Genomic DNA, 21,654 nt, shown 5'->3' with positions numbered 1-21,654 from the left:
GACAGTAGGGCAGCATGTGGTAGTCTACACCCTCCCCAGACCGACAGTGGGGCAGCATGTGGTAGTTCTACACCCTCCCCAGGCCGACAGTGGGGCAGCATGTGGTAGTCTACACCCTCCCCAGACCGACAGTAGGGCAGCATGTGGTAGTTCTACACCCTCCCCAGACCGACAGTGGGGCAGCATGTGGTAGTTCTACACCCTCCCCAGACCGACAGTAGGGCAGCATGTGGTAGTTCTACACCCTCCCCAGACCGACAGTAGGGCAGCATGTGGTAGTTCTACACCCTCCCCAGGCCGACAGTAGGGCAGCATGTGGTAGTTCTACACCCTCCCCAGACTGACAGTAGGGCAGCATGTGGTAGTTCTACACCCTCCCCAGGCCGACAGTAGGGCAGCATGTGGTAGTTCTACACCCTCCCCAGACTGACAGTAGGGCAGCATGTGGTAGTTCTACACCCTCCCCAGGCCGACAGTAGGGCAGCATGTGGTAGTTCTACACCCTCCCCAGACCGACAGAGGGGCAGCATGTGGTAGTTCTACACCCTCCCCAGGCCGACAGTAGGGCAGCATGTGGTAGTTCTACACCCTCCCCACACCGACAGTGGGGCAGCATGTGGTAGTTCTACACCCTCCCCAGACCAACAGTAGGGCAGCATGTGGTAGTTATACACCCTCCCCAGACTGACAGTAGGGCAGCATGTGGTAGTTCTACACCCTGTCCAGGCCGACAGTAGGGCAGCATGTGGTAGTTCTACACCCTCCCCACACCGACAGTGGGGCAGCATGTGGTAGTTCTACACCCTCCCCAGACCAACAGTAGGGCAGCATGTGGTAGTTCTACACCCTCCCCAGACCGACAGTAGGGCAGCATGTGGTAGTTCTACACCCTGTCCAGGCCGACAGTAGGGCAGCATGTGGTAGTTCTACACCCTCCCCAGACCGACAGTAGGGCAGCATGTGGTAGTCTACACCCTCCCCAGGCCGACAGTGGGGCAGCATGTGGTAGTTCTACACCCTCCCCACACCGACAGTAGGGCAGCATGTGGTAGTTCTACACCCTCCCCAGACCAACAGTAGGGCAGCATGTGGTAGTTCTACACCCTCCCCAGGCCGACAGTGGGGCAGCATGTGGTAGTTCTACACCCTCTCCAGACCAACAGTAGGGCAGCATGTGGTAGTCTACACCCTCCCCAGGCCGACAGTGGGGCAGCATGTGGTAGTTCTACACCCTCCCCAGGCCGACAGAGGGGCAATGCGCACAGCGACCAGGAAGGGAATTGGCATAACAAGAGCAGCCCACACCTGGAACAGTCTGCCAATACGGCTCAGGGAGTATCAAAGATACATTTCATTTAAATCGAACTTAAAATCATGGTTGAGAGATTCTCAAGTGTGCGACCATTTGAACTGAGGGGTTGTGATGTATTGTAATTTATTTTAATGTATTTTAGTGTATTGTAACCTACTGATTCCTACTGTGTTTTAATTATTGTACCGTCTTAATTATTGTAGTGCTCATGTCACCTGCCCCAGAGACTACAGTTGAAAATTAGCCAACCTGGCTAAACTGGCATATTTACAGTAACATTTTCCTTAACACTTTGATTACCAGCCATGCGGTGCGCCTTACCCCCGTTAAATGCAAATATAAAGATTCTGTGATAAACGGCATTTACTGGAATATTCTGGCATACACAAAAACGTTGTCATTTTTCGGCCTATTTATGAATCGTTTTCAAATAAACGCTAGATTATCGATAGTATATGTGTACTTATGTACGCTATAGAAGTGGGCTGAAATATCGATTCTCTCATTTCCTGATCGCGCACACACAGACACACACACACACACGCATAGGGAAAACGCTGATATATTGGTGAAAACAGCTCTGATTATCCTAAGACTGGTAAAATAAATTCCTTACCTCAGATCAGATGTTATCCAAAAAGATTATTCCAATTCCTGATCGCCATTCCAAATATCGATCGTGTTTATTGATTCAGCATTGGGTACTGTAAATGTTACAAAGGATCAGATTAAACCGAATATATATATTTATTGATTGATATATATTGCATAATATTTGTATATCGTTTGATATCCCTTGTATATTCCTTGTACATATACACGGAATATCCCTTTAGCCTAGTACAGACCATAATATTTCATTATCCTATTGGACAGCGGTCCACAGGCGCCAAGGCCATGCCTCCAAAGTCAGGTTCAAAGTCACCGCCGGGGACATGCCTGGACATGAACGGTACTGCGCAAGGATATGAGACAGGAATAAAGCTGGTACTAGTTTATTCATCTAAGCGTATAAATACGGCGCAGGTGAATACAGAAGCACTTAGTCTTAGAGAGTTACCCAATAAGTTGAAGCCTCACCCACGATACGACGTGCGGTGCAGTATGGCCTGTTTGGCCCCAAATAGAGCATTGAGACCGCGTGCGAATTAATAACTGAAGTGTCAGAGTTTAACGCTGTACCATCGAGTTCGACCTATTCTATTAAGTCAGTAATAGTCTATTTGTGTATAGTGTATCGTGCGGCTAATGTTCTACAGTGACCAGCATCAACAACGTTTCCTTGTATCAGCTAGAGTGCTTATCCAGGCTGGGCTGCTTATCATGGCGCTTTCACCCGAGGAGCCCTAGACGAGGACCGTGTGGACATGTACACTGGATAATCTACCCGACGACTGCATAGCCCTTTTCGGCTGGATTATATTTGCTTTTGGTCCTGTAATTGATGGAGCGGAGAATCGCCGACACCCACAAGTGTGTGGGATTTACCCTGTGAGGAGCCACGTCGAGTCCGTCTCTCAGAAGCCTGAGGCCGGCTAGCTTTCTTCCATGTGGAGCTACATGCTACGGAGAACAGCTGTATTCGTCTGTGGATCAAGATCTTATTGCACCGTCTCCTGTACTCGGAGTCTCCTTATCATCGTTGACCCAGACTCTACTACCGATAGATCCTCTACCCTTGCTGGCTTACAACCGGGGGGACCCTTCCAGTATCTCCCGCTATATTACTAGTGTACCATAGATATAATTCCCTAAGATTCAGGTTGCATGATTATCTCCTGCGTAATATGAGAATGGACATTCGTTATTGATTTGCCTACGCACATTCCTTTGCCTTATAAGCGCATCCAAAGTGAAGTAAAGTAAAGTATATTATGTACCTTTTGCTGCTAATGAATACTTAAATACAGCTTTGTGTGGAACCGAGTCATTGTGGGGAAGTGTTCATCATTAGATACCTGTGTACTGTATGGCCAGTAGGAATGTACATAAGACGGTAGTGGTTTAATGATACCATACTTATCAATACAGTCAGGGAATTGTACCCCTCAGTTACAATTGGTCCTTCGAGCCGGAGGGTAACTAGCGTAATATTAATATAGTGGTATTAATATTGACATGGCCAATGATGAACACTCCACAAAACGGTTCTCCTAAAATAGATCGCCCGCAGCGTAGACGGCAGACACCTCAGTACTTAGAGGATTACGTTGCCAGTATACTACCTAGCTTTCTACAGACGGTAAACGCGGAAAAAGTAGATAGTAAAATTATGTCCGACCCTATCGACCAGGCTACCCCGCCAGTAGAGGCCCTAGTGGGTTCTAACGTAACTGACCAAGCTCACGGTGGGGACCAGGAGGGACCTGACATGACTTTACCCCCCGCCAAGACCGAAGAAGTAGTCCCCGGAGAGCTCCAGGATAAAGAAAGCCCTCCAGGGATGGAACTCGACCCACGACCAGAAGGGACGAGCACCCCGGAGATGGATCTCCTCGACTCGCCACAGGAGAACGGATCTCCAACGAGTACTACCAGGAGCGGATCACCGCAACCAGCGTCTTCCCCCAGCGAGGCGGACAAGATGCTGGCACAGGCCTTCCTCGCCAGCCTGGCAGCCTCAACCGAGCGCGATCGACTCCAAGCACAGACGCTTAGTGAGCGCGAACATTCTTCCATGGAAAGAGAACGCCTTCAAGCGCAGCAACGGAGTGAAAATTAGCCAACCTGGCTAAACTGGCATATTTACAGTAACATTTTCCTTAACACTTTGATTACCAGCCATGCGGTGCGCCTTACCCCCGTTAAATGCAAATATAAAGATTCTGTGATAAACGGCATTTACTGGAATATTCTGGCATACACAAAAACGTTGTAATTTTTCGGCCTATTTATGAATCGTTTTCAAATAAACGCTAGATTATCGATAGTATATGTGTACTTATGTACGCTATAGAAGTGGGCTGAAATATCGATTCTCTCATTTCCTGATCGCGCACACACAGACACACACACACACACGCATAGGGAAAACGCTGATATATTGGTGAAAACAGCTCTGATTATCCTAAGACTGGTAAAATAAATTCCTTACCTCAGATCAGATGTTATCCAAAAAGATTATTCCAATTCCTGATCGCCATTCCAAATATCGATCGTGTTTATTGATTCAGCATTGGGTACTGTAAATGTTACAAAGGATCAGATTAAACCGAATATATATATTTATTGATTGATATATATTGCATAATATTTGTATATCGTTTGATATCCCTTGTATATTCCTTGTACATATACACGGAATATCCCTTTAGCCTAGTACAGACCATAATATTTCATTATCCTATTGGACAGCGGTCCACAGGCGCCAAGGCCATGCCTCCAAAGTCAGGTTCAAAGTCACCGCCGGGGACATGCCTGGACATGAACGGTACTGCGCAAGGATATGAGACAGGAATAAAGCTGGTACTAGTTTATTCATCTAAGCGTATAAATACGGCGCAGGTGAATACAGAAGCACTTAGTCTTAGAGAGTTACCCAATAAGTTGAAGCCTCACCCACGATACGACGTGCGGTGCAGTATGGCCTGTTTGGCCCCAAATAGAGCATTGAGACCGCGTGCGAATTAATAACTGAAGTGTCAGAGTTTAACGCTGTACCATCGAGTTCGACCTATTCTATTAAGTCAGTAATAGTCTATTTGTGTATAGTGTATCGTGCGGCTAAAGTTCTACAGTGACCAGCATCAACAACGTTTCCTTGTATCAGCTAGAGTGCTTATCCAGGCTGGGCTGCTTATCATGGCGCTTTCACCCGAGGAGCCCTAGACGAGGACCGTGTGGACATGTACACTGGATAATCTACCCGACGACTGCATAGCCCTTTTCGGCTGGATTATATTTGCTTTTGGTCCTGTAATTGATGGAGCGGAGAATCGCCGACACCCACAAGTGTGTGGGATTTACCCTGTGAGGAGCCACGTCGAGTCCGTCTCTCAGAAGCCTGAGGCCGGCTAGCTTTCTTCCATGTGGAGCTACATGCTACGGAGAACAGCTGTATTCGTCTGTGGATCAAGATCTTATTGCACCGTCTCCTGTACTCGGAGTCTCCTTATCATCGTTGACCCAGACTCTACTACCGATAGATCCTCTACCCTTGCTGGCTTACAACCGGGGGGACCCTTCCAGTATCTCCCGCTATATTACTAGTGTACCATAGATATAATTCCCTAAGATTCAGGTTGCATGATTATCTCCTGCGTAATATGAGAATGGACATTCGTTATTGATTTGCCTACGCACATTCCTTTGCCTTATAAGCGCATCCAAAGTGAAGTAAAGTAAAGTATATTATGTACCTTTTGCTGCTAATGAATACTTAAATACAGCTTTGTGTGGAACCGAGTCATTGTGGGGAAGTGTTCATCATTAGATACCTGTGTACTGTATGGCCAGTAGGAATGTACATAAGACGGTAGTGGTTTAATGATACCATACTTATCAATACAGTCAGGGAATTGTACCCCTCAGTTACAATTGGTCCTTCGAGCCGGAGGGTAACTAGCGTAATATTAATATAGTGGTATTAATATTGACATGGCCAATGATGAACACTCCACAAAACGGTTCTCCTAAAATAGATCGCCCGCAGCGTAGACGGCAGACACCTCAGTACTTAGAGGATTACGTTGCCAGTATACTACCTAGCTTTCTACAGACGGTAAACGCGGAAAAAGTAGATAGTAAAATTATGTCCGACCCTATCGACCAGGCTACCCCGCCAGTAGAGGCCCTAGTGGGTTCTAACGTAACTGACCAAGCTCACGGTGGGGACCAGGAGGGACCTGACATGACTTTACCCCCCGCCAAGACCGAAGAAGTAGTCCCCGGAGAGCTCCAGGATAAAGAAAGCCCTCCAGGGATGGAACTCGACCCACGACCAGAAGGGACGAGCACCCCGGAGATGGATCTCCTCGACTCGCCACAGGAGAACGGATCTCCAACGAGTACTACCAGGAGCGGATCACCGCAACCAGCGTCTTCCCCCAGCGAGGCGGACAAGATGCTGGCACAGGCCTTCCTCGCCAGCCTGGCAGCCTCAACCGAGCGCGATCGACTCCAAGCACAGACGCTTAGTGAGCGCGAACATTCTTCCATGGAAAGAGAACGCCTTCAAGCGCAGCAACGGAGTGAAAATTAGCCAACCTGGCTAAACTGGCATATTTACAGTAACATTTTCCTTAACACTTTGATTACCAGCCATGCGGTGCGCCTTACCCCCGTTAAATGCAAATATAAAGATTCTGTGATAAACGGCATTTACTGGAATATTCTGGCATACACAAAAACGTTGTCATTTCTCGGCCTATTTATGAATCGTTTTCAAATAAACGCTAGATTATCGATAGTATATGTGTACTTATGTACGCTATAGAAGTGGGCTGAAATATCGATTCTCTCATTTCCTGATCGCGCACACACAGACACACACACACACACGCATAGGGAAAACGCTGATATATTGGTGAAAACAGCTCTGATTATCCTAAGACTGGTAAAATAAATTCCTTACCTCAGATCAGATGTTATCCAAAAAGATTATTCCAATTCCTGATCGCCATTCCAAATATCGATCGTGTTTATTGATTCAGCATTGGGTACTGTAAATGTTACAAAGGATCAGATTAAACCGAATATATATATTTATTGATTGATATATATTGCATAATATTTGTATATCGTTTGATATCCCTTGTATATTCCTTGTACATATACACGGAATATCCCTTTAGCCTAGTACAGACCATAATATTTCATTATCCTATTGGACAGCGGTCCACAGGCGCCAAGGCCATGCCTCCAAAGTCAGGTTCAAAGTCACCGCCGGGGACATGCCTGGACATGAACGGTACTGCGCAAGGATATGAGACAGGAATAAAGCTGGTACTAGTTTATTCATCTAAGCGTATAAATACGGCGCAGGTGAATACAGAAGCACTTAGTCTTAGAGAGTTACCCAATAAGTTGAAGCCTCACCCACGATACGACGTGCGGTGCAGTATGGCCTGTTTGGCCCCAAATAGAGCATTGAGACCGCGTGCGAATTAATAACTGAAGTGTCAGAGTTTAACGCTGTACCATCGAGTTCGACCTATTCTATTAAGTCAGTAATAGTCTATTTGTGTATAGTGTATCGTGCGGCTAAAGTTCTACAGTGACCAGCATCAACAACGTTTCCTTGTATCAGCTAGAGTGCTTATCCAGGCTGGGCTGCTTATCATGGCGCTTTCACCCGAGGAGCCCTAGACGAGGACCGTGTGGACATGTACACTGGATAATCTACCCGACGACTGCATAGCCCTTTTCGGCTGGATTATATTTGCTTTTGGTCCTGTAATTGATGGAGCGGAGAATCGCCGACACCCACAAGTGTGTGGGATTTACCCTGTGAGGAGCCACGTCGAGTCCGTCTCTCAGAAGCCTGAGGCCGGCTAGCTTTCTTCCATGTGGAGCTACATGCTACGGAGAACAGCTGTATTCGTCTGTGGATCAAGATCTTATTGCACCGTCTCCTGTACTCGGAGTCTCCTTATCATCGTTGACCCAGACTCTACTACCGATAGATCCTCTACCCTTGCTGGCTTACAACCGGGGGGACCCTTCCAGTATCTCCCGCTATATTACTAGTGTACCATAGATATAATTCCCTAAGATTCAGGTTGCATGATTATCTCCTGCGTAATATGAGAATGGACATTCGTTATTGATTTGCCTACGCACATTCCTTTGCCTTATAAGCGCATCCAAAGTGAAGTAAAGTAAAGTATATTATGTACCTTTTGCTGCTAATGAATACTTAAATACAGCTTTGTGTGGAACCGAGTCATTGTGGGGAAGTGTTCATCATTAGATACCTGTGTACTGTATGGCCAGTAGGAATGTACATAAGACGGTAGTGGTTTAATGATACCATACTTATCAATACAGTCAGGGAATTGTACCCCTCAGTTACAATTGGTCCTTCGAGCCGGAGGGTAACTAGCGTAATATTAATATAGTGGTATTAATATTGACATGGCCAATGATGAACACTCCACAAAACGGTTCTCCTAAAATAGATCGCCCGCAGCGTAGACGGCAGACACCTCAGTACTTAGAGGATTACGTTGCCAGTATACTACCTAGCTTTCTACAGACGGTAAACGCGGAAAAAGTAGATAGTAAAATTATGTCCGACCCTATCGACCAGGCTACCCCGCCAGTAGAGGCCCTAGTGGGTTCTAACGTAACTGACCAAGCTCACGGTGGGGACCAGGAGGGACCTGACATGACTTTACCCCCCGCCAAGACCGAAGAAGTAGTCCCCGGAGAGCTCCAGGATAAAGAAAGCCCTCCAGGGATGGAACTCGACCCACGACCAGAAGGGACGAGCACCCCGGAGATGGATCTCCTCGACTCGCCACAGGAGAACGGATCTCCAACGAGTACTACCAGGAGCGGATCACCGCAACCAGCGTCTTCCCCCAGCGAGGCGGACAAGATGCTGGCACAGGCCTTCCTCGCCAGCCTGGCAGCCTCAACCGAGCGCGATCGACTCCAAGCACAGACGCTTAGTGAGCGCGAACATTCTTCCATGGAAAGAGAACGCCTTCAAGCGCAGCAACGGAGTGACGAAGACCGTATACGTCTAGAGATTAGACGCCTTCAGACGGAAGAGAATATGGGAAGAGACCGGGCCGAAGCCCAGCGCGCCGCCGCCAAAGCCCAGCGCGCCGCTGCCGGTGCCCAAAGAGAAGCAGAGCGCGACCTCGCTCTCACCAAGCGCGAAGCCGAGCGCGACCGATTACAAGCGCAGATAATGGAGCAGCTGATTACCAGGGCAACCCCTCCGCACGGGGCTCCAGGGCCTCGTCAAGACAAGGGTCAAGGGCACCCTCCCCTACCCGATCAAGCGACCCTGAGCCCGACCACCAGAGAGAGCCTATACCCCTCTCCGAACCCCTTTCCCGACCGGTCCAAGCGAGACCCAGCTACAGGGAAGAACCAGTCTACACCGCGGAGAGGCTAAATAGACGACTACAGGATCTAGATGACCTGCCAGAGGAAGAAGAAGAGGGAGAGGAGGAGAGTCAAGCCCAACAGCAGCACAGTACTCCACAGGACCAGGAGGTCCAGTACAGCCCAGGCTTTACCCCCGCGGCTCTGCGCTACAGACCCCCGACTCAATTCACGGGTGAGCTTGACGCACGACCAGCCCCCGAGGAACAGCACCTGGGTACGCGGGCCATGGTACCCAGCAGGTACCAGCCCACCAAGACACGTAAGAGGAGACTCGCCTAGGAGGCCTCTCTTCCAACGCTCACCGATGTGCCAGCCATCCATGGCATCGTACATTGGCACACCGACGTTCCCGGACTTCACACACGAGAACAGAGCACAGTACATAGAGCTACGAATGTGCTTAGAGACAATGATGTCCGATGTAGCTGATGAACCGTACAAATATGCTATCCTACTAAAGCACCTCAAGATGCCCCGAGCGCACAATATAGCGCTGGCATATGCCACCTCTACTACCCCATACACCGCGGCTCTAGCAGCACTCGACCAAAGATATGGACGCATATGGGACTACGTAATACAAGAGATAAGGCATATTGACCGCCTACCCCCAGCCACAGACAATCGCTCACTAGATGACCTGTCTATCAAGGTACAATCCCTGGTAGGGATGCTGGGGGCATAAAAGGAAAAGGGTATGCACGAACTGTACGCAAACTCTAATGTCGAGAGGATTTTAGAGAAGCTTCCGCCCGCCCGACAAGAGCGCTTCAGGCGGCAAAGAGACCACCGTGATCCTAACGGTCCCGAGCCATCCCTCCTAGACCTAGCCGACTTCCTGGCGAGAGAAGTCAACAGCCTACGGTTGGATACGTTCATGCGGAGCACACCAAGCTCCAGAGAGGGACCTAGGAGAGCAAACGATGGCCGCAGATTGGTGACCGTCATGCACCAATCAGAATCAGTACCGAGCAACAAGAACCACAGTACCCCCTCGATGAAAGAGAAGTGGAAGATGGTGTGCCCGTACTGCGAAAAGGAACACTGGCTGTCACAATGTGACACGTTCAAGAAGATGACCGCCGACGAGGTGAGTCAATGGATAAAGTCCAACCGACGCTGTTACCGATGTGCGCGCAGTCACATGGCAGCCGATTGCCGCTTAAAGAAGAGGTGTAGTTGGTGTGACGGAGCCCACTTATACGTCCTACACGACAGTAACAGAAGAAAGCCTGCACCCTCAAGCAGCACAAAGGCAAGTGTTATGTACATTGACCCCGCCAGCAGCGGGGGCGCCCGGGTGCTCTTAAAGGTGGTCCGCGTAACATTGAGTTACCAAGACAAGGTCATGGACACTTACGGCGTCCTTGACGACGGGTCAGAGAAGACCCTTCTCCTCGCGTCCGCTGCGGCCCAGCTGGGGCTGCAGGGGAGCGAAGACCAGATGACGATTCGGACAATAAGAAGAGATCTAAAGACGATAAAGGGCGAGAATGTCTCCTTCACTATCGCAGCAAGCGGGCAGCCAGAGAGACGTATAGGATCACTAACGCTTTCACCAGCCAAGACATAGGCCTGTCGCAGTACACCTACCCCATCGCCAAGCTGATGGATAAATATGTGCACCTGCGTCAACCAGGGTTTCCGTTAGAAAAAATTGTTGCCGGTCTCCGTGACCGGCAAGATTTCAATCTACCGGACAAATGAGATTAATTCCGGTCATAGTTTATTGAGCTTTAAAACAATTGATAGGCAGGCTATATAAAGAATGTCATCCTCAAGGCATGTAGATTTATAATAGTATTACTTAAAACTAGGCTACTTTTGCGTATACAGTCATTAATATATTCCAAATAAAATAAGTCCCTCGATACTCCGTGCTGCTGCTGACTTGAAATAAAATAGACTGCGTATGTGGGCAGTCGGTCCGACACTAAACAACAGTCTGTTATAATCACATTTTTATGAGCTAACGAATTCCGTTATATTGGACATTTGTATTAATTATATCAAGCGAAGAACTGAGAAAGCAGAGAGACGGCAACATTATCGTGGTTTGCGTGACGACTCTCTCCACCTCGCAACAACTTATTTGCAAAGAGTATGGCGCTGCAGAGCAGCTGATCCAGCTGTTATTGGCTCTTTTCTGGGAACCGCACAGCAGCGCCCCCCACCCAACATTGGCTGAAAATGGCTGAATTGGAGTACTGCTGGAATACTGCATTGGGCTGCTGGTGCTATGGCTCTGCAGCTTCACAAAAGTTCGCACACCCAGCACTAAGCTCTCGGTGACAACGTCGTTGTCATTATTAGAAGCAACGAGGAAACAAATGTAATGATCGTTTCGTTCATCGCATAGGCTATTTAATTTTAGCCTATTTTAATACAATTCAAATAATCAAATTGTGCTTAGACTCAGGGAATTATTTTCACCGGACATTAAGACCGGAGAGATGAAATATGTCGGACTTCAACAGATTTTGCCGGTCAAATACCGGTAATTACCGGCTAACGGAAACGCTGGCGTCAACTACCTATACCGCTCATAGACGGTGCCACCCCGACCCTGCTGATAGGCTCCGACCATGCAGACCTCATCGTCCCGATGGACCGGGTCCACACAGGGCCCAGAGGCTGTCCTGCAGCAGTCGAGACCCGCCTAGGATGGACACTACAAGGCCCCCTCGCTAGGTCTCTTAACCGAACAGCAGCCACTAGCTGCCTCCACTCCAGAGTGACAGAAAAAGACACCACCCTCCTACAGCATGTCGAGAGGCTATGGACACTAGAGACAATGCCCTTTAAGAACGAAAAGAAAGACATTCGTTCCAAGGAAGACATTTACGCTATAGCCCTCCTCGAGCAGGGGACAAAGAGAGTCAAAGTCAACGGAGTGATGAGATACGCAACTCCACTCCTGAGGCGAGAGGGTATGCCTACCCTCCACGCCCCAAAAGAAGCGACGGAGCGGTATCTATTGAACACAGAGCGGCGCCTAGCCAGAGACCCCGCTCAAGAGACTGTGTACCGCGCTGAGATTGACAAGCTAATCACAGCGGGACACATAAAGAAAATTGACATTAAAGAGGCCGATCAGACGACCGAATCATGGTACGTGCCGCACCACAAAGTCCACCACAACGGCAAGGATCGTATTGTGTTCAACTGCAGCTACCAGATCGGATCACAAAATCTGAATAAAGAGCTCCTGCCCGGCCCAACACTAGGCCCCTCTCTACTAGGCGTGTTACTACGTTTCCGCCAAGACAAGGTGGCCATCAGCGGCGACATCAAAGGGATGTTCCTGCAGGTGAGACTAGTGGAGGAGGACAAGCCCCTGCTGCGGTTCCTATGGAGAGAGAGGATCGGGGACGAGCAACCAGCCATCTATCAATGGGAAGTCCTCCCTTTCGGAACCACATGCAGCCCATGCTGTGCTACGTTTGCACTGCAAAAACACGTCGCAGAGGACCCAGCAGCTGATGAAGAGGTCCGACAAAGTGTAGGAAATAGTTTCTACGTGGACAACTGTCTGCAAAGCGTCTCGACGCCAGAAGAAGCCGAGGCCCTTCTACTCAAGCTCCGCGCCTCCCTGATCAAAGGCGGCTTTGATCTCAGGCAGTGGGCCAGCAGCGACCCTCAAGTATTGCGCAGCCTCTCCCCCGAGGACAAGGCAGCAAGCAGCGAGACCTGGATGGCGACCATCCCAGGAGAAGCCCAAGAAATGACATTAGGACTAGTCTGGCGCTTCAAAACAGACTCGCTCCATTATAAACACACACCCCTGACCAAGGAGCAGGGAAGGTCGACTGCACTACCGACCACAAGACGGAGTGTATACAGAACACTCGCCAGACAATATGACCCGTTGGGATGTATTCTACCTTACACCACCAGGGCAAAGATGATTGTAAGAGCGTTATGGGACAAGGACCAGGGCTGGGACGACCCCATACCCGAACACCTTGCCTCCACATGGAGAGAGTGGGAGACAGAACTCAGCTCACTCCCAGGTGTCAACATACGCCGCAGCTACTTCCCACCCACAGTGAGGCCGGAGACGTGCCAGATGGACCTGCACGTCTTCAGCGACGCCTCCGAAGTAGCCTACGGTTCGGTGGCCTACTTGCGTGCCCGAGAGGAGGGAGGAGAAATACATACTGCTTTCATCCTGGCTCGCTCAAGAATAGCCCCACGCAAGCAACAATCTATCCCGCGTCTAGAGCTCTGCGCAGCCCTAGCAGGAGCGCAACTCGCTACGTTAATCCAACGTGAACTCACCATCCCGGTGCACAGAACAATCTTGTGGTCAGACTCCACGACAGTACTCACATGGATCCGGTCTGATTCGTGTAGATACAAGGTCTTCGTGGGAGTCAGAGTCACAGAGATCCAAGATTTAACAGAAGCAGCAAGCTGGAGGTATGTGGACACAAAACACAACCCAGCTGACGTCATCACCCGGGGAATGTCCCTGGATGACCTCACCCGTCACAACCTATACAGTGACGGGCCAGAGTTCCTCAAGCTCCCTGAAGAAGAGTGGCCTACACCCACCCCACGGGAAGCGAGTAAAGAGGAGGCCGAGAACAAGAAATCTATGTTCTGTGGATTGAACACACTCGTCTCCACAGACCCCGACATAGACGATTGCCTCACCCTTGAGAGTGCGCAGCTAAAGACATTCCTGTGGCACCACCCAGAGGTTGAGCTCACTACTGACATTACTGCAGCTAACTACGAAGAAGCAGAACTTCTTCTCCTACAACGAGCCCAGAGAGACTCGTTTCCCGATGAGCTAGACTGTCTACAGGGAGCAAAGCCCGTCCCGTCAGACAACAGATTGCTCCACCTAGCCCCCGAGAGCGACGCCCATGGTCTCATCAGAGTGGGTGGTCATCTGCGGAGAGCTCCAGACTTACCGGATGACGTCAAGTACCCGATAGTCTTAAACAGCCGACACAAGGTCACAGAGCTGATCATAAAGAAATACGACGAGGATGTGCATCACGCCGGGGCAGAGAGAGTCTTCGCGGAGATCAGACGTCATTATTGGATACTGCAAGGGAGAGAAGCAGTACGACGTTTCCAGCGGACTTGTCTAGACTGTCGTAAATGGCGAGCACAGCCCAGTATACCCCGGATGGCTGACCTACCTCCCTGTCGCCTCCGACTCGGCGACAAGCCCTTTCACTCCACCGGTATGGACTGTTTCGGCCCGCTGTATGTAAAGAAAGGAAGAGGGACCGAGAAGCGGTGGGGTATTGTATTCAAATGCATGACCACCCGAGCGATGCATATAGAACTCCTTCCAACCATGAGCACAGACTCATTCCTTATGGCCTTCCGAAGATTCACATCGCGGAAAGGCAAACTATATTTGTCTATATTATTGTCTGATCACGGGACAAACTTCAAAGGCGGAGAAAGAGAGCTGAGAGAGAGCTTCCAAGCTATGGGCCCAGAACTTAAGACCCACCTCGCTCCATACCAGATTGATTTCCAGTTTAACCCCCCGAATGCACCTCACTTCGGTGGAACTTGGGAACGAGAAGTACGTTCAATAAAGACAGCCCTGTACGCCGTGCTTGGGGCCCAGACCGTGGCGGAAGAAGTCCTAATGACAGTCCTCACGGAGATCGAGGGAGTATTGAACTCAAAGCCCCTCGGTTACGTCTCAAGTGATGTAGCAGATGTCGACCCAGTCACCCCCAACACACTCTTGATAGGGCGGCTGGACCCCGCGCTACCACAGACAGTGTACAGGCCTGAAGAAGCGAACGGCCGAAGAATGTGGAGGTACAGTCAAGTATTGGCTGACAAGTTTTGGAACAGCTTCCTACTCCACTATCTACCGTCTCTACAGACCCGCCAGAAATGGGTGAAAGAGAGAGACAATTTGACAGAAGGAACAGTCGTCATGATTATCGACCAGTCACTACCCCTAGCTATGTGTCCGGCTGGCCGCGTAAGCAAAGTGATCACCGGTGCCGACGGAAAGGTCCGAGCAGCTGAAGTGCTCGTCCAAGGGCGGATCTACACCCGACCCGTGGCGAGGCTAATAGAGTTGCCAAGGCTCCCCGATACTATTGATGACGACCATGACCCCATGACTTTGTGAACTGCCCTACCCTCACAACAGACATTGAGTAGTGGACAGTGCGGTTAATCTGTCTCTGCTTAGCTAATTAGGTGGGACTAATTAGGAGGCGGCTGTTACAAAGGATCAGATTAAACCGAATATATATATTTATTGATTGATATATATTGCATAATATTTGTATATCGTTTGATATCCCTTGTATATTCCTTGTACATATACACGGAATATTCCTTTAGCCTAGTACAGACCATAATATTTCATTATCCTATTGGACAGCGGTCCACAGGCGCCAAGGCCATGCCTCCAAAGTCAGGTTCAAAGTCACCGCCGGGGACATGCCTGGACATGAACGGTACTGCGCAAGGATATGAGACAGGAATAAAGCTGGTACTAGTTTATTCATCTAAGCATATAAATACGGCGCAGGTGAATACAGAAGCACTTAGTCTTAGAGAGTTACCCAATAAGTTGAAGCCTCACCCACGATACGACGTGCGGTGCAGTATGGCCCAGGGTTCGAAATTAACGGGGGCTCGGGGCAAAATGCCCTTGAAAATGGACAAAATGCCCCCGAATATCAGTTAAGGGGGGCAGAAAATGCCCCCGACAGTTTACTAATTATATATATAATTATATATATGATCTACAGTGCGAGCATTTCCCTTGTATTTGGCCCTAATAATATGTGTGTGTGCGCCACCCGGAAAAATCATTTACTCGAGACGAGTGACGATTACAAAACAGCTCCGCTGTTATAATAGTCCCACATTACACAAGGCGCATAAACGTCCAATCACAGTAGCGCCCGAAAACAAAGTCACGGTACCGGCTTAGGCAAGTTATACATTCAGAATCAGACAACGCAAAAAAATCAGCCAGCCATGAAGCCCATTCATTTTTATTTTGAGCAAAAGAGAGACGAGGAGAAAGAGAGGAATCCGGCTGACATGGCTTTTGAAGTGATATTCGCACGTGTTTTTGCGGGTCCAGTCCCCACGGTATGTTGACAGAATTCGCAAAACACCTTATCGACTGAAGCATAAAAGTCATTAGGATACTGCTCTGCTCTGAATTTAGGGCTTAGTGGGGAATTTCTTCCGACGTTAACGTTAACGACGCACCGAAGCAGCTAGACCATTTCTCCGTGTTGTGTGTAACACGCAGTGGTCCCCGCCTCCTCCCTCCTTGCAACAAACGTTCCACCCAAAAACGGAATTTCTATTTCATAATGAATTAAATAATTGTATAAAGAATTTTTAATGTTCTGTCATCTAATAATATATTCCATTACCTTTCCTATCTGTATCAAAGTCAAAATGTTGGTATCATAACAACACTACAACATACAAAAGCAGCTTGACAACCGATATCCTTTGCGTTTGATTGATTGAAAACTTTATTAACAGATTGCAGAATGGGTACAATACAGTACAGCTCAATACACACAAGTTAAGGGGATGCAGACCAGAGAAAGACTTTCGTCTTGTTTACATCAGGGTCCCCCATTTTCAATTCATAGTGTGCACACGCACAGTATAATAATGCATGAGATAAATAGTTAATAAACTCTGTGTTACTTGAACAATTTTCACTGTGCTCCTAAATTTCTTTGTGTGCTCCTAAATTTTTATTTAGATTTTATTTATTAACATTTTATTTAGGAGCACATGTGCTCCTTGGGAAAAAGGTTAGCGTAGAGCCCTATATATGGAGACATTAACATTACATTATCAAACATAGGGACGAAGACTGTAAAAAAAAGTGTCAACAATGTTTTATAATCCTTATGTTAATTTTCATCATAAAAATTCAGTGCCCCCGAAATACAAAAAAAAGCCCCCGAAAATCAATTAAGGGGGGCAAAAAAAGCCCTTGAAAAAAAATGTTAATTTCTAACCCTGGTATGGCCTGTTTGGCCCCAAATAGAGCATTGAGACCGCGTGCGAATTAATAACTGAAGTGTCAGAGTTTAACGCTGTACCGTCGAGTTCGACCTATTCTATTAAGTCAGTAATAGTCTATTTGTGTATAGTGTATCGTGCGGCTAAAGTTCTACAGTGACCAGCATCACCAACGTTTCCTCGTATCAGCTAGAGTGCTTATCCAGGCTGGGCTGCTTATCATGGCGCTTTCACCCGAGGAGCCCTAGACGAGGACCGTGTGGACATGTACACTGGATAATCTACCCGACGACTGCATAGCCCTTTTCGGCTGGATTATATTTGCTTTTGGTCCTGTAATTGATGGAGCGGAGAATCGCCGACACCCACAAGTGTGTGGGATTTACCCTGTGAGGAGCCACGTCGAGTCCGTCTCTCAGAAGCCTGAGGCCGGCTAGCTTTCTTCCATGTGGAGCTACATGCTACGGAGAACAGCTGTATTCGTCTGTGGATCAAGATCTTATTGCACCGTCTCCTGTACTCGGAGTCTCCTTATCATCGTTGACCCAGACTCTACTACCGACAGATCCTCTACCCTTGCTGGCTTACAACCGGGGGGACCCTTCCAGTATCTCCCGCTATATTACTAGTGTACCATAGATATAATTCCCTAAGATTCAGGTTGTATGATTATCTCCTGCGTAATATGAGAATGGACATTCGTTATTGATTTGCCTACGCACATTCCTTTGCCTTATAAGCGCATCCAAAGTGAAGTAAAGTAAAGTATATTATGTACCTTTTGCTGCTAATGAATACTTAAATACAGCTTTGTGTGGAACCGAGTCATTGTGGGGAAGTGTTCATCATTAGATACCTGTGTACTGTATGGCCAGTAGGAATGTACATAAGACGGTAGTGGTTTAATGATACCATACTTATCAATACAGTCAGGGAATTGTACCCCTCAGTTACAGTAAATACATAATCCACGCGTTTTCCGGGCCGGCGATCACAATGGATTCTTCAGTTGGCTTGACGGAAAAGTAAAATGAGGAAACTGCCCCCCCCCCTTCATCAGTCTAAAGTAATGGGGTGCAGTTACACAGGGAGAGACGATAGGGGGCGGTATCTTCCCAATTGAGCTCAGAGAGAGTCTGCAACACTAACCTGAGGCTCGATTGATGAAATATGAATTCAAATCGCCAATAAAAAAAAATACGACAAACAAACGCTATATAGCGTTGGCGGCACACAACGGTCGGCATGAACTAACGACAACGCGTGGCTGGTATTCAAAGTGTTAATATGCACTGTCTCTGTATTTTAAACCAATAAATACAAAAATAAAATACAAATTGGGATGGGTGAAAAATACACAAAGCCCAAAAAGAAATTGATTAAAAATAAATATATAATAACACACGTGATGACACAACTGTAGGTGTTAATGTTCTGTCCTCTTGACCTCCGACCCCCAGAGGAGACCTCTGACCAAGAGTACCAGACGGACTACGATGAGGAGGCCGTGGAGAGCGCCCTGTCCGACTTCGAGATGTCCAACCCCAACAGCGAGTACACGGAGGGGGAGGAGACCGCGGACACGGCCGAAACGGTGTGTATATCCAGATAGCATTTAACCCTTTCACTACCACACTACAGAAGGTTAACCTAACCGTCTGTAGTGTGGTAGTTAAAGGGTTAACCTTCTGTAGTGTGGTAGTGAAAGGGTTAACCCTTTGTCGTGTGGCAGTGAAAGGGTTAACCTTCTGTATTGTCTCAGTGAAAGGGTTAACCCTTTGGTAGTGTGGTAGTGAAAGGGTTAAGGTGTGGTTGAAACCTTTATTTATTCTCGAAAAAGAACATTGAGGTTTTACCCTCATTTGCAATGCCGTTGAGATTACAAACGCAAACGGTTCAGAATACATATAAAAGGGATAAAAGACGTTTGCATAAATGGGACAAAAAACACAGCTGAAAAGAGAAAAAAAACAAGAAAGAGATCAAATTACATACCAGACGGGGAGGTTAGTGATCATGTTTTAAATTAAAAACAGTTACATACTGAGGTAGGGAGGTTTGTGATCATGTTTTATATTAAAAACAGTTACATACTGAGGTAGGGAGGTTTGTGATCATGTGTTTAATTAAAAACAGTTACATACTGAGGTAGAGAGGTTTGTGATCATGTTTTAAATTAAAAACAGTTACATACTGAGGTAGAGAGGTTTGTGATCATGTTTTATATTAAAAACAGTTACATACTGAGGTAGGGAGGTTTGTGATCATGTGTTTAATTGTCCAGAGGATAGTGAGGTAGGGAGGTTTGTGATCATGTGTTTAATTGTCCAGAGGATAGTGAGGTAGGGATGTTTGTGATCATGTGTTTAATTGTCCAGAGGATAGTGAGGTAGGGAGGTTTGTGATCATGTGTTTAATTGTCCAGAGGATAGTGAGGTAGGGAGGTTTGTGATCATGTGTTTAATTGTCCAGAGGATAGTGAGGTAGGGAGGTTTGTGATCATGTGTTTAATTGTCCAGAGGATAGTGAGGTAGGGAGGTTTGTGATCATGTGTTTAATTGTCCAGAGGATAGTGAGGTAGGGAGGTTTGTGATCATGTGTTTAATTGTCCAGAGGATAGTGAGGTAGGGAGGTTTGTGATCATGTGTTTAATTGTCCAGAGGATAGTGAGGTAGGGAGGTTTGTGATCATGTGTTTAATTGTCCAGAGGATAGTGAGGTATTGTATTTTAAGTAGGGATGCTCGATATTGACTTTTTTACCGATACTGTAACTGAGGGGTACAATTCCCTGACTGTATTGATAAGTATGGTATCATTAAACCACTACCGCTTTATGTACTTTAACTACTGGCCACACAGTACATGATATAGATATGATGAACACTTTCCCACCATGAAACCAAGTCCACACAAATGTATAAATCGAATATTTAATATATAGCAAAGGGTATATACAACGTTCACTTAATGACATTTATGATTTGAATGCACTTGTAAGGCAGATGAGTATTCGTAGGCAAATCAACATTGAATGTCCAATCTCTGGTTACGCAGGAAGCAAATATACAACCTGGTTCTTTAGGGAACTATAGCGATGGTACTTAATGATTATAGCTGGATACACTAAAGGGGGTCCCGCTGGTTGTAAGTCAGTAGGGGGGGGGGGGTTAGGAGAGCCGCTGGCGATATCCCATCTGGCCAACGATTTCTTGGGAGAATTCAGAGTGCTGAACACGGTGCCCACAGAACCTTGGTCCACAGATGAATACCGTTGGGCCCTCTTGTAGACGGTAGCTGCCGGTCCACAACGAAGAGACGTGAGGCGACCTCACTCGGGTTAGAGCGCCGTCTCACCTGGACTCCTCTCGGGGGTAGTTCCAACACTTACCAGTGTTGGCTGTTATCCATGGCATAATCAAAGCACCCAAAGCAAGTAAATAATCCAAGCCGTGTAGGGCTCGCCGTCGTCCGGGTAAGGTAATCCAATGTGCAGGTCCAATCGTCCTTGCCCAGAACTCCTCGGATGAAAGCACCACACGTGGTCTGCCCAGCCTGGTTAAGACTCTAGATAACGCGAGGAAAACGATGGGGGTACTGCTCACTTTATAACTCTAACCGAACGATGCACCATACATAATAGACTATTATTAACTTAATAGAAATACGTCCCACTCGACGGTATAGTGCCAAACTATGACAATTCAACTATTAATCCACACGATGTCTCAATGCCATTCTGAGGCCAAGTTGACCATACTGCACCACACGTGTATCGTGGGTGAGGCTTAACGTCTTGCCACTAGGTTGGAGGCTAAAGAACTAAGGGCTAAGGGACTAAAAGGAAGTTCTACTTTACTTGCGCCATATATATATGCGCTGTGAACAAATAGTACCATTCGTATTTCGCCAGACGTATTCCTACGCGGAACCAGGCTAGTAACGACATGTTCGTCGGCACGATTGAACTTGAACCAAGGGGCTTGGCTGCTGGCGCCAAGTTCTTGTCCAATGAGAGAATGAAACTATTATGGGCTGTTAGTAGACTAAAGGGATATTCAGTGTATATGTACAAGGAATATACAAGGGATATCAAATGATATACAAATACTATTAAATATATATCCATAAATAAATATATATTCGGTTTAATCTGATCCTTCACAACAGCCGCCCCCTAATTAGTCCCACCTAATTAGCTAAGCAGAGACAGATTAACCGCACTGTCTACCACTCAAGGTCCGCTGTAAGGGTCAGTCAACTCACAAAGTCGTGGGGT

At 47.5% G+C, this 21,654-nt stretch overlaps 1 protein-coding gene across 1 annotated transcript in view; it reads left to right on the top strand.

The window, feature by feature from the left end:
* The window catches only part of pnpla7b (patatin-like phospholipase domain containing 7b), a 217,252-nt gene that overhangs the window by 156,056 nt on the left and 39,542 nt on the right, over positions 1-21,654 (top strand). Inside the window, 1 exon segment of the mRNA XM_084338011.1 lies at positions 18,838-18,971. Within this exon segment, the coding sequence (XP_084194137.1) occupies positions 18,838-18,971 (134 nt within the window).

This window comes from Notolepis coatsorum (genome assembly GCF_963971535.1).
Source record: "Notolepis coatsorum genome assembly, chromosome: 1".
Taxonomy (NCBI): domain Eukaryota; kingdom Metazoa; phylum Chordata; class Actinopteri; order Aulopiformes; family Paralepididae; genus Notolepis; species Notolepis coatsorum.
This window is presented reverse-complemented; position numbering and strand designations above follow the sequence as displayed.